The following is a 12901-nucleotide window of genomic DNA, read 5'->3' on the forward strand; positions in this document are numbered from 1 at the left end:
CATCATTTCTGATTAGCTGCAACCATCATGGCACTGAACTCGGGGCTAATTAAAGCCTGGTCCCCCCAGCATGGCGAGCTTTACCCGCCAAACTAAAATGTTCCATCCTGATGTTGTACATTCCCCATCTGCCAAACCAAGCAGGTTAAATGCTAATTGATCATTTACTCCTATTTAGCTCATAATAGCAAGTTTAAAGTGGCAATCTCAAAGATTTTAACTGGTTATGGAACTGTCTCAGTTTAATACTGATGCCTCTGTGTGACCTACATAAGCACAGCAGACCATCAAGGAGAAGACTGGTTATTTCTATATAGTTAATATGAATGCACATTCCCCTTAAAATCAATGGAACTGCTTTTGTCCACCAGGGGCCACACGAATCAATAAAAAGTTCCTTGTTACTGCTTTAAATAAAAGTCACTACCTTTCACCAAATGAGATAACACAATGGTGACTGAGCTTATGGCCCAGTGATGAAAGTACTGTAACATTTAAATACAGTACCTTACATGTGTAACATACGAAATGCTGTATTAAAGGTTGAGTGTGTAGTTTTTCTGATGTTCTGTTGGCAGAAAGGAAAAATATAATGTGCATAGGTTTGTTTTCATCAGTGCATAATCAGCCTAATATAGGAATCATTATGTTTTTGTTGCCTTAGAATGGCTCTAGATAGGGGTGTTTGTGTTTTGAGGGTGAGGGGAGGGTGATCTGCAGCTACACCAGTAAAATCCTACACTCTGGTCCTTTAAGTTCCTGCAAACCAAACATGTCCTACTGCTGCAGCTCCACATTAAAAATGTCTTTTTTGTTATCTACTAGTCACAGGAAATGCCATGTGTTTGTCAGCACACACGCTACCGTTCATTAAAAATGTCGTCTACAAACCAAGACGGCGGTCGTTTTGGGAAAATTTTGAGGGCAGATGAGTTTGAAATATTGCAGTGAGTAATGGAACAAGAAGGAGCAGCCACAGTGAGCTATTAGATGAGGAGCTGCAGGCGACAGGCTGCACACCTTCAACTTCTCAGCAAGGTAACCAACTCCTTTCACTTTTGCAGACTCATGCCGTGTGCAGCATAAAATCAGATCACAGTTGCTCAAAGAAAAAAGAGGAGAAAAAGGCCAATTGTTGCCTGACTTCTTTTATCAAACACGGTATATAACAGTAGTATTAAAGCACATCTGCTCTTATTGGCAGTAACTAGGTGTCAACAAATCACCCGGGACTCAAATCTCGAGGATTGCCACTTTAAGGATGAATATTTTGTTGCTGTGTTATATGTGGGGAAGTAACATGTAGCATATGTAGTAAAATGTGCTAAACTGATAAGTAACTTGAAGTAAATTCTCAAGATTTATCCAAGTCAATCCTGCTCCAGCCTGCCAGGCCTAAATATAGCCCAGAGCGTGGTGTGAATGCTCCCTGTTGTCCCCTCAGCCTCACACAGTAGTTGCCAAACTTGTCATCGGTTTCAGCTGAGCTTTGGTATGCATGCTGCTTATTTGCAGGGGCAGTCTGCATATGATTTACAAGGCAAAATGACAGAAGTCTCTAAATACATTAAATAAGTATGTCTGATGTGCTCTGCTGGTGCTAAACCAACTATTAACTCCGCTTTGTCTTCAGCACTCATATTCCTCATCGAATCATTAGCTGCTCTGCCTCATCCTGTGTCGGTTACTCCCTCTTCCTCACATCCCTCCTCCTGCCCACACAGTCAACAAGGGTCTCTCTGCCCACATCCTGTTGTCACGGTGATGTTCCCCGAACCTCGGGCTCATGAGAAGTAGCTGTGGGCAAAATGAAATCTCTCTTTTCCTAGTTCACTGATCCTATCATCTTATTTTCTGCATGAGTCTTTTTGTTTGTCTTCCTTCGTGTTTGTCTGTGCATTGGTTTGTCTAATTTTAACGCCTAAACTCAACATCGTAGAGATAATGGTGCAGATGAGGCACAGAGCTACATGCAACATTCCTCAAATGTGTAAAAGCCTGGTTGGAATCACTATCTTATGTAATTACTGAAACAGCTGTGTGGGCACTTCAATTGTTTGTTTCCATGTAGAAATGTCCTTAATATCTTGCTGCACCTCAGGTCTGCAACAAAAATTTAAAAAATGTATTTCAGATTAATTTTTTAAGTTCCATGCAATGAAATTAAGTCTAATTTATAATCGGTTACTTCATGCAGACAAACATTAGAAATCTAATTGGAGGTGATGAAAGAAATCGAAAGGGACTGAAAGAAAAGGTGTTTATAATTAAAATGTCAGAAGACACAATTCATATATATAATATAAATAAGTTATAATACCAACTTCAAACTCATCAAAATTAAACCTTCCTTAAATTTGAACATACAGGTTTATTTCATTATGACCATTTGTTGTTAAATTGGTGACAGATTCAGTTCAAATCTTTCTAAAACCTTTACAGGAAGACTCCTGACTATTAAAATGACATGGCTTCCAAAATGTTTAAAGAGAGAGAGAGAGAGAAAAATAAGGGAATTCACTTTCTGAACACAGGGATGTATAGTAACAAAGAAATGTGTTAACTTGGATTGAAAGTTATTTATTTTTAAAGAAATAGAAAGAGGTTAGAAGACCAGGTAACCTTTTCATTACACTGTAAGAAAACAGGAAAGAGAGCGGGGAAAAACAAGTCCATTACAGTAAATTAATCTAACTGTGTGACCTTGACTGTCGTACAAGTTAACACATTTTGACCATAATTAAGTAAATCTGTTCATAATTATCTGTTTTCAACAGTACAAATTACCCAAGCAAAATATTCTTTAACATAACATAACAGTAATAATTAAATAAAAAGAACTCATAGAATTCAAATGAAGGCAAACCTGGAAGTGAATCTAGAATTATATCACTTTACTCCTCAAGCATTTTATCTACATCATAAAGCCAAAAACACAATGGAAGAGCACCAAGTCTGTCCTCAACCCTCTTTCATAGACATTTACATTATCAAAGGATAAAAGCTTCAGTTCTGTTAATGTTATAGTAAGAAACTTACAGCAACATCAAGAGTCTTTATGGAACAATCCTTCCTTAGATAGCGCTTTAAAACTCACCATGAACCTGCTGTACAGAGAGGCCGGAGGGATAGCAACTATTTAATTTAATTTAATGAATGCAAACATTTAGTTCTTGGACCGATCTGCAGAACAAATTTGGTTTGTCTAATGAATATGCAACTTAGAAGTGTTTCCAAACCTTTGGACAGCAGAGCGATTTAAAGGAAATGATATGTGATCCAGAAACAAGTAATAAATTAACTGTAGAGTTTACAGATTCCAACAGAAACCTTCTTTATAGATAGTTTGATGCAGTCTAGTTTACATTTATGGAACCAAGATTTAAAGACAAATGACATTAATGTAAGATGGAGGGAATGTTGGAAGTTAAATTCAATGAAATCTGTGTTTCCATAAGACTCCTGAAGTCTAGGCTAGGAGGCAGGCAGGAAGAGAGAGTAACACATATACAGTATGCTACCAATATCACGTTTGTTACACCTAATAAAAGGCCTCAAAAGATGTTTCACTATGTTAACTTCACACATTCATTTTTAAATTTCCATTTGGGATTTTATTCCATTCCTCCGCGCTGTGTAGAGAAATGTGCTTCTCCCTGCTTTGCTCCTTAGATCGGGTTGCTTCAGGTCAACCACACCAGCCCCCGTACGGTGCTAATACGACAGGGTTTCTCTGCACACCAGCTCGTCCTGCAGTCTAATCTAACCGCTGTTTATGTGTAATTACTGCAGCTCATGTCGTGGTTTTGCATTCGGTTGTATTTGTGTGTAGCAGGAAATGTGAGTAGGCACCTCGGAGCTCCCGGCTGGAGGACGTGAAGAATTCTTTGCCTGCTTCTTACAGATTCACACATTCCCTCAAGCCCCCACAAGTGCAGAGCACGATCTGCCCGCGTAGTGCTGATCTGAAACACCGGCTGTGTTGGGCTCTGCGTGTTGTTAGCTACCCCCGTATCAGGAGGAGAGCATGTCAAGACTATATGACCTGTGCTCTTTGTTACTGTCACTCAAAGATATATTTTCATCATCTTTTTACTCTCTCCTACTTGGACAGTTGGTGTGTCTCTTTGAGAGGCTGGATAGAGGTACTTTATTAGTCTCCTGTATATCAGCAGATTTTGGAAGGACGTGGAGGTTTTACTCATCAAAGAATACAGACATTTGCTTCACAAAGGAGCTCCGCTGTCAGTCCCATTTGGGCAGGCAATTTAATTAAAATGTTCGGTCGGCCGGTCTTTCAATTGTGTTGGAAAGATGACCGAACCTGTATGCGACATCTACAGCTGCTCTAATCTGATTTAAAGCCCAATCTCGATAATTGCAAAGAACCATCTTTCAGCTCACGTTGTGGGACCTCGGTGTGGCTGCCAGCAGCCCACTCGTACCGCACAGCAGACACCCGAGGAGCCTACAGCCTGGCTGCATGCTATGTGCTGCAATTTTCTCAGGTACAGTGTTTTTCTAATGCACACGGTCCAGCTGACTTGTTGGTGTCTTTGTTGGCGATGTTTAATTCATGAGATATGAATCATCAAAGCTGGCGTCGGAGCCGGAGCATGCTTGAAGCTGCTGTGGCGCTCTGTGTCGGGCTGAAGGATCTGTTGCTGCCTAAGCTTTTGGAAGGCTACTCTGTTTGATTTGCCTGTGTGAATCCCGTAGGGAGCTGCATCATACACGGCTCTGATTCAGAGCACAATTTGACTTCAACTCCCAGTGGAGAGCCTGAGAAAAAATGCTATGAGAGCTGTGTTATTGCCAAATTATCTGGCGTTAACATACTGTCTCTGTCAGAGCCTGCTCGCCATGTCAGCAGCGTGATGTGGCCTCGAGGCTTTTGAAACCTTAACAAAACTGTAATCCATTTAATAATCAAACATACCTCTGACATAGAAGCGCTCTGTGTAGCAAATATAAAGTCATACTCATGCTTTTATAATTAATGCAGTACACTTCTGTGAATATAAAATCATGTTTCAGGCTTACAACTGAAGAGCTGGATTTCCAGGCTTATGAAGGCTAGTTTTCATCCAACTTTTCATCCATTTTTTAAATAGAAAACTAGAGAAGGTGTATTCATTTCTTTTGACTGTGCTCCTCTGCGTTGCCATGACAGCGGCTGTGGGAGCAGGGCGGCTGTTGTCACAGGTTGTTTGTGCAGCTCTTGTGTTTTATAAGTGGTCCTCAAAAGGACAGGCAGGAAAGTGGCTCAGAGGGATTTAGTGTGGTGTAGAGCCGTGCTCCTCGCCAGCACCCAACACACAGTCCAGCACACAAGTGAGCCTCTGAACCCCCTCGGGACGACTGCGCAACTCTGTAAAGGATTTCATTACTTCTTCTGTGAAAGAGCAGGGACTAATGTAGCTGATGTGTGTTTGAGACGTGCAGTGGTATCGACTGTGGCTCACTCTTCTTGTTTTTTTCCCTCTCTGGCACTGAGTCTCTGACCGGGCTCTGTCTCCAGGGAGAGAGAGAGAGGATGTACGGTTCTCAGAAATCTACCTGAGCAGGAGGGTTAGCGCTGCAGATGGGATGCCCAAGGTCAGTCACACCTCCTCACCACCACTGCTCTTCTTCTTCTGTCTCCAACAGTCTGCAGGCGATGCCCCGACCACACCCAAGTACAAGGACCACCGAGACATCTTCTTCCCCGCCTCCCTGCCGACGCCGGTCCTGCTCAGCCACGCCGCCTGCCACCCGCTGTCCGCCCAGGACGGCCAAGCCAAAGTGGTGTACGAGCCCCTGAGCAAGCTGTCCAGACCTCAAGCCTCGGGCTTCCACGATCAGCCACAGCACAGGAGAGCAGCCAGCCACCCCGCTGCAGCCATGGCCTTCCTACCACACACAGGTACAGTGGCCCCCGCTCCGACACGCCTCCACCCGTATGTGTTTGTGTTTGCCACAGTGTCATAAAACTCATCTTAGCTTAGCGCGCATTCTGATGCCAGGAGGACTTTAAAGTTGATGTTTTTGGTTTAAATCATGTGGTCTAGCAGGGCTGCTGAGGTGAAGCAGTTGTCAGTTCAGTTGGTGAAGATCCTAAAAGTGCTGTAGTCCGTGTGACCAGCGGGGGGCGCCTGTGGACTTCCACAGATCTGTTACATAACAGCAGACTCTGGCCTGGTTATATTCTGCCTTTTGGGTTTCCCCCAACAAGAGTTTTAGAAATCAGTGTCCTCCAGATTGTGACTCTCTCTCTGGCTGCGCGAGCTTCTGGAGGGGTTTGTCATAATAACTGCTGATCCTCATAAAGAATATTCTGCAGGATACATTACAGTTAATCTCATGTTTAATATCTAAATATGAAATTCCTGCACCAAGTGTCAGAGGGCTCTTTTTTCAGCTCTTGGACCTTTTTCACAGCAGCCATTTTGAAATGAAATGGTAGGGTAAACACAGGTGTTACCAACGCCTTAACCACTAATTAAAGTGCTGTTGCAATAAGTTCAAACAGTCAGGGTGCTGCTGTTGTGCATGTAGACTCACTGGAGAGGCTCTGCTACACTAAATGGAATGAAACCTCAATTAGGATCATTGGTAACAGCCGTGTTTACCCTATTATTCATGTCAAAAAGGTTGTTGTTGTTGTTTTTTTTTACTGCAGTTTCTGTAAACGTAGCTTAATCTGACCTCAGTAAATATCTTGCAGGTAACAAACTCAACACAGTTGTTGCTTTAAGAATCCGTATCACCCAGTATTACACAGAATCCAGAGGAACCATCCAACCAAATAACATTTATTTCCATGCAACAAAAAGCCCGACCAGCTGTGTTTTGACACATGTAGTATATGAGGACATGGGTGCTGTTCTATTAACATGTTTCCCATCCTCTCTTACAGTATTTCATATAGTCAGGTTTATTTATATAGCAAAAGAGTTGCTGTACAAATTAGAGTGCGTGCCACATCGATAGAATGTAAAGTGTTATTTATTATTTAACCTGGAAGTCGCCTCAGATTGAAACCTCTTTTCTGAGGGAGAGCTGGCAGAGACAGCACACTGGTTACTATTTTATATAGAAATAAAAATACAAAACATGCATGTGCATAAATGTTAAACAGGAACAGAATAAAACTTACTATAAAATGTGAAAATAAAAGATTATAAAATACTAAAAAGGCACTTAGAGCAACCAAAAGCGACTGTATTGTCAGTTGGAGGGGCAGAAGACTGTTCAATCTGTATGAAACCAAACATTACTGATGAAAAGGCAAAAATGCTTCTTTCCTTTATTATTGTGATATTTTAAACATTTTCTATTTTTGCATCAAAGTTCAAACCTATGATGAATTATCTGTCTGGCAGAGCTCTCCGCAGCATACGTCTTTGTTTTTGTCCTTAATTGGAAACCCTCAATGCTGCTTCACGGCCAACGTATCACCTATCTACACAGCGGGAGGTCATGTGACCCGTCGGCTTTATGTCATCAGGAAGAGAGCGGACTGCAGCGGACTGAAACCATAAGCTCGTCAATAAAGCCTGCTGTCTGTAACTATTAGCTGCATGTTATCAGTGTGTGTGGATCTGTTGTTAAAGATACACACACACACATACACACACACACACAGGTTAGCATCAAGCAGCACTGCAGCACTGTGTATTATGTAATGGTTTCCTAGGCAACGTTAGTGGAGAAGCCTGAAAGCGTATTAGATCATTTTTTGTTTTGGTTTGTGTTCGTCTGAGCTGCAGGGGGACGTCTGCACTTAGTTCCCTTCACATGGCTCCAGGGAAGGGAACTTTAATGTCGCCATCAGACGGGAAATTAATTACACGTCACCTTCCAGACAAAATGCAAAGAAACGCTCGAGGATTCAAAGTTTCTAGTCGAACTGATCGACCAACCGATGCAGAAAAACAGAGTCCTGTGTGATCTTCAGGTATCATATATGGGAAGAATCGGCCCCCTTCGATGACACATTACAGATACTCATAGATCTTGTAGTTAATTAGCTAATTAACTGTAACCACATAAACACACTCAACAGCTCGTCTCATTAAATCAACGTACAAATACAAACAGAAGAAAGACATAATTGTTTTCTCAAAATATTCATAATAAACTAGATTTTTCTTCATTAACACAAATAAATAATACTTCTTAATAATTAAAAGTGTTTCCAGATTAAATAACAGATAATTCAAACACCTTTCACATTCTCTGCTGGGGGGGTGTTTCTACTTTCACATTTCATCTCTTAATTTACACACAAACAGTTTGACTGTGGTTGTTTTTGTAAAGCTGATCAGAGCGTGATCAATACAGGATTTCTGAGACCAGTACCGATATTAGAGCAGACACATTCACAGACTATGGACGACCGATACAGGGAATGTTTGAGATGGAATGAAAATAGTCCTGCACAATAAAACAATACGTACATATTGACAATAGACACTTTATAAACAGCAAGTTAGAAAACCATTCAAATTAATAGAATATTGATAATAATATTAATAAATTATTAATAATAAATCTCAAGAAACAATCCAAAGGCAGCATACAAAACATGAATTAACACATAAATAAAGAGGTTACATTTTATTCTAAATGATCAATAATTATCAATATCCACTCACAGGAAACATTTAATTGTGATAAATCTTTCAGCCCTAAATGAAAAGAGACATTGTTAATGTGAATCACAGCGCACTCTGCTGGATAAACCTCACAGTGACACCAATATATTACTGGATGCATTTTTTTTTTTATCATTATATAACACAGGGTTCCCACCCAACATGGAAAACATGGAAAACCTTTTGGAGACTAGTTTTCCCGTCTTGGAAAACACCTGGATTTTGCTTAAAATGACCAAAAATCCTGGAAATAATAAATAAATATCGGTAACATCCGCCGACACCGATATATCTGTGATGGGTTCTAGTGCTGATTTAACACGGTCGTTGTTGTTTGTGTTGTTCTGGCCCACAGAGGAGCGGGAGGAGCCCTCGGAGGGACTCTCGTACCGACAGCAGGAGTCACACCTTTGTCAACAGATGAAACTCGCCACGGTATCTCAAGGGCAAGAGTCCGCAGCGGGCTGGTTCCAGGAAGAACCCGCCACATGTAGCACCGCACAACCTTGCCCAGGTCAGAACCGTTGAGTCCGCGGTGTGGCGGGGCAGGGGGGGCGGGGTTCATACGCCCTGGAAATGGTCTAATGTTTGGCAACGTGTTCTTCTCTCTCAGACCAGCAGCAGTATGCCAGCAACGAGTCGAAGCTTCCAGACCCCAACCGGATCCGCTCCCGTGTCCCGCCCAACATGCCAAAGCTTTTCATCCCTTCCACCGTCACCAAGTTCCCGCCAGAAATCACAGTAACGCCTCCGACACCCACACTCCTCTCCCCCAAAGGCAGCATCTCAGAGGAAACCAAACAAAGACTCAAGGTGAGTGTGTCCGTGTGAGCGGAAAGCGCTGGGTACCGAACGTTTAAGGCACCGAACCAACCATCGAGTATCAGTGAGTCTCCAGTGAGCAGCTGCTTGTTAGCTAGCCTCTGCAGTAACCTGTATGTGTACACGGTGACTGTTCACCATAACGTCCACCGGGACGGAGGCGCCGGCCCGTCCTCTCCTCGCCACCGCGGCGATGGAGCGCGTTTCTGACGGCAAAGGTTGACACGGTGAATATTTGTCTGACCCGGGCGAGCTGCTCTTTAGCACACAGAAAGTAACTTTCCAGGGTTCCCATGTGTCCTGGAAAACCTGGAAATTTAGAGACTAGTTTTCCAGTCATGGAAACACCTGGAAAATTATTAAAATGCCGAAAATATCCTGGAAATAATCAATGTTGTATTGTAGTCCCTCACTCAGATCTACGCTTCAGATCGCCGACATATTTAGTTTTGATAAAGCGTAATGTCATTTCCTGTTCAAATGTATCTCAAATTAAAGAATGTATCGTTCAGGAACCGCTTTCAGAGTCACGGTATCGCGACCGGTTTTAAAAAGTGAACCGGAACCGGTACCCAGCCCTAACCAAGCACCTGTGTTTAAACTGTAATGTGCTCTGACACTCACCAGCGCCCCCTGCTGTCTCCTCCCACACAGAACGTCATCCTGTCATCTCAGTCCGCAGCCACGGTCAAAAAGGACACTCTGAGCCAGCCGGCGCTGGAGGTGCAGGAGACGTCCAGCCAGGAGTCGTCTCTGGAGAGCGAGTCGGACGAGGAGGAGGAGGACGATTACATGGACATCTGAGACTGAACGAGACTGAACGAGCGCTCCGCCAAACCCCCGCGCCCCCGTCTTTAAAAACACACACAAACTTAAAAAAAAGGAATGGTACACGTCACTGCAGCTGTCTGTGTTGATGCTATTACTCCCTCACGTGCATTATTTAAAAAGAAAAAAAAAAAAGCTCCCAAACTGAAGAAAATGCAGTATTCTCCTCGCCTGTCATGTGACAGACGGCGGCGGCTTTTAGTCTCACAGCATGTCTGTAATGTGCCATTATATGCATATCACACATCTGCACCCAACTGGACCTGCTGGCGACACAGACCTTTTAAAGCCAACCGGTCTCGTGTTTATGCATCTGTTTCTTTACGTGGTGTGCCGACCGTACCTCCGAGCCGCAGCCGGTCCGAGCTGCCTCAGTGTGGACCGACGCTCAGCCGCATGAACCCGCCGTCCTCAACTCTGATCTGTTTTTTCTTTGGCATGAGAATTTCATCCTGCGAGACGCACTGCTTTCGGTACGCGATGTATTTCAATGAACACGGAGGCGAAGGAGCGTCGGCTGCGTTCGAGGTCCGTCTGCGGAGCCTCTCAACCTGTAGCAGATTGGAAATGTTTACACTCAACATTGGGGATGTCTTTCAGCTAGCACTTCACTTTGTGCTACTTTTGTACTCACTGTATTACTTGTAATATTTTGTCTTATATATATTTTTTTTTTTTTCCTTTTCTTTTGGTGTGCATTTGTAGCTAAGAGGAGCAGTTCTTACCAGGAAGACGTCCTGTCACCAGCACTGATCTGAATTTCGTGGGGCGGAGGTTTCAGTTGTTATGAATTAGCTTTTGTACGTGTCATAATCCAAGTATCTTTCCAACACGTCTGGCTTTAACGGTTCGAGTATTAAGCTGGAGGAGCGTGCGTGAGGCGAGGGTCGCTCCGATGTCGGTCGGCTCAGGAAGCGTAGACAGACGTGCTGTTCCTGAGTTCGGTGGGATGGAAGCGCGCGCGGAGGGAGACTCTGATACTGATGCCTTTCCATTGAAACCATTTTGGTAAATTTGTCACAATTCTAGCTGAACTCAGAGGAAGACAACAGAATGTTTTTTACAGATTGTTTTCTATAAAAAAAAGAGAGATATTTACTGATTGTGTTTCTTGAAAGTGTCTAAAACTCCTTTTTAAAAAGTGAACACAAATGAATAATTGTAAACTATCACCCTTGGTATAAAGAAACTGTTTTGTATTTTGTTTTATTTTTGGTTTTTTTGGTGTAAGATAGTTTTCTATAATTGTTCTGTTGAGCTTCTGGGAATGTACCACAGCTAAAGAGGGACCGGCCCTGCCCCCCCGCCGCCCCCCCGGCTCAGGCTGCCGGAGGGGAACTGTTCTCTATGTCTGGACTGAATGCATTATAGATGTCAAACCAAAAATATATTTGAGAAACACATGTTTTGTTCTGTGTGCTACTTAAATGAGCAGATCTGCATAAAATGTTCTCCACAGGGGTCCCTCGCTCCATCTGTGGTCTGTGTGAAGTCTCAGCAGTACTCCACCTGAGGGGCCACTTTACCAACACCACCTGTGACTAACTGCTTTATTAGACCTGTGGTCTGCAGGGTCTTAAAAACTCTAAATATTTCAATAAAAAAGTCTCTAATATTCAGAATTATTATATAGTTATATTTTCAGTCTCGCCTTTATAAAGGATTTCCTTTATATCCTTCATACTTTTTATAGCAGTTTAGATGTAAAAGAGGTCTTCAATGTAACGTGCAGAAACCCCGCTGTGGACACACAACTGTATCTCTTCCTCAGGGTGAGTACAGTAACAGTTAATGTCTTTAAACTGCGAGGGTTCATAATCCTGTGTTACAGACGGGGCAGAACAGTAATGTGGTTTTATGGTCTTTTATAATGTCAGATAAATGTGCGCAGTTGCTCATTAAACATTAACAGGGTGTTAACACACACAGTCGTTACAGGTATAATGTTTAATGAAGGTGGACTGAATGCACCAGCAGGCAGTAAATATTGTTGTAATGAATTATTAATGCATTAAAAACAGTTTTTATCAGAACATTTAAGACTCTCAAACAGACGACAGTAACATCCAACCAACGTGTTTAACATACGTCGACTGACACGAGGAGGCGATGGGGTTTATAGAGACTGAGAGTGTGTTTGTGTTGTAATATCTGTTCTGAACTATTGAACCCCTCCATTATAATAAAAAGAACTGAAACTAAACTAAACTTTTGAAACAATTAAAAACTAAATAAAGCAAACTTACTTTAAAACTAAGCAGAATTCAATTAAAAACCTATAAAAACTGCTGTGGAGCCAACAAATAAACTCCCATAAAACAACAATCACAGCACAATGTTAACTTATTTCTTCTCGACACATTTGTAGCTATTTATTTAATGTCAAATAAAAGTTAAAAGTGAATTAGCAAATTGTGTAAAACTAAAATGGAGCAGATCAGGAAATCTGTCTCCTCTAATATGAGTCATTATAAACAAACTGGAATGATGGACTGAACCAGGATCAGTTCACTAAGGAAGGATGAATGTGCTCTTTTCCTTTATTCCAGCAGGTAAAAGTGGCTTTAAACACAATTCAGACACACAAAGGTTGAAGGAGCTGTTTCACTCAA

The 12901-nt window shown here is 42.2% G+C and overlaps 1 protein-coding gene across 6 annotated transcripts in view; it reads left to right on the top strand.

The window, feature by feature from the left end:
- The window catches only part of cabin1 (calcineurin binding protein 1), a 45142-nt gene extending 33231 nt beyond the window's left edge, over positions 1-11911 (top strand). For all 6 annotated transcript variants that reach the window (XM_051421929.1, XM_051421931.1, XM_051421933.1 and 3 more), the window contains 4 exons: positions 5650-5905; positions 8995-9153; positions 9253-9452; positions 10116-11911. In XM_051421929.1, the coding sequence (XP_051277889.1) occupies positions 5650-5905; positions 8995-9153; positions 9253-9452; positions 10116-10265 (765 nt within the window). In that variant the 3' untranslated portion in view covers positions 10266-11911. The remainder of the gene's footprint in view (positions 1-5649; positions 5906-8994; positions 9154-9252; positions 9453-10115) is intronic.
- The last annotated feature ends 990 nt before the right edge of the window (positions 11912-12901 follow it).

The sequence above is a fragment of the Dicentrarchus labrax genome, unplaced genomic scaffold, assembly GCF_905237075.1.
Source record: "Dicentrarchus labrax unplaced genomic scaffold, dlabrax2021, whole genome shotgun sequence".
Taxonomy (NCBI): Eukaryota; Metazoa; Chordata; class Actinopteri; family Moronidae; genus Dicentrarchus; species Dicentrarchus labrax.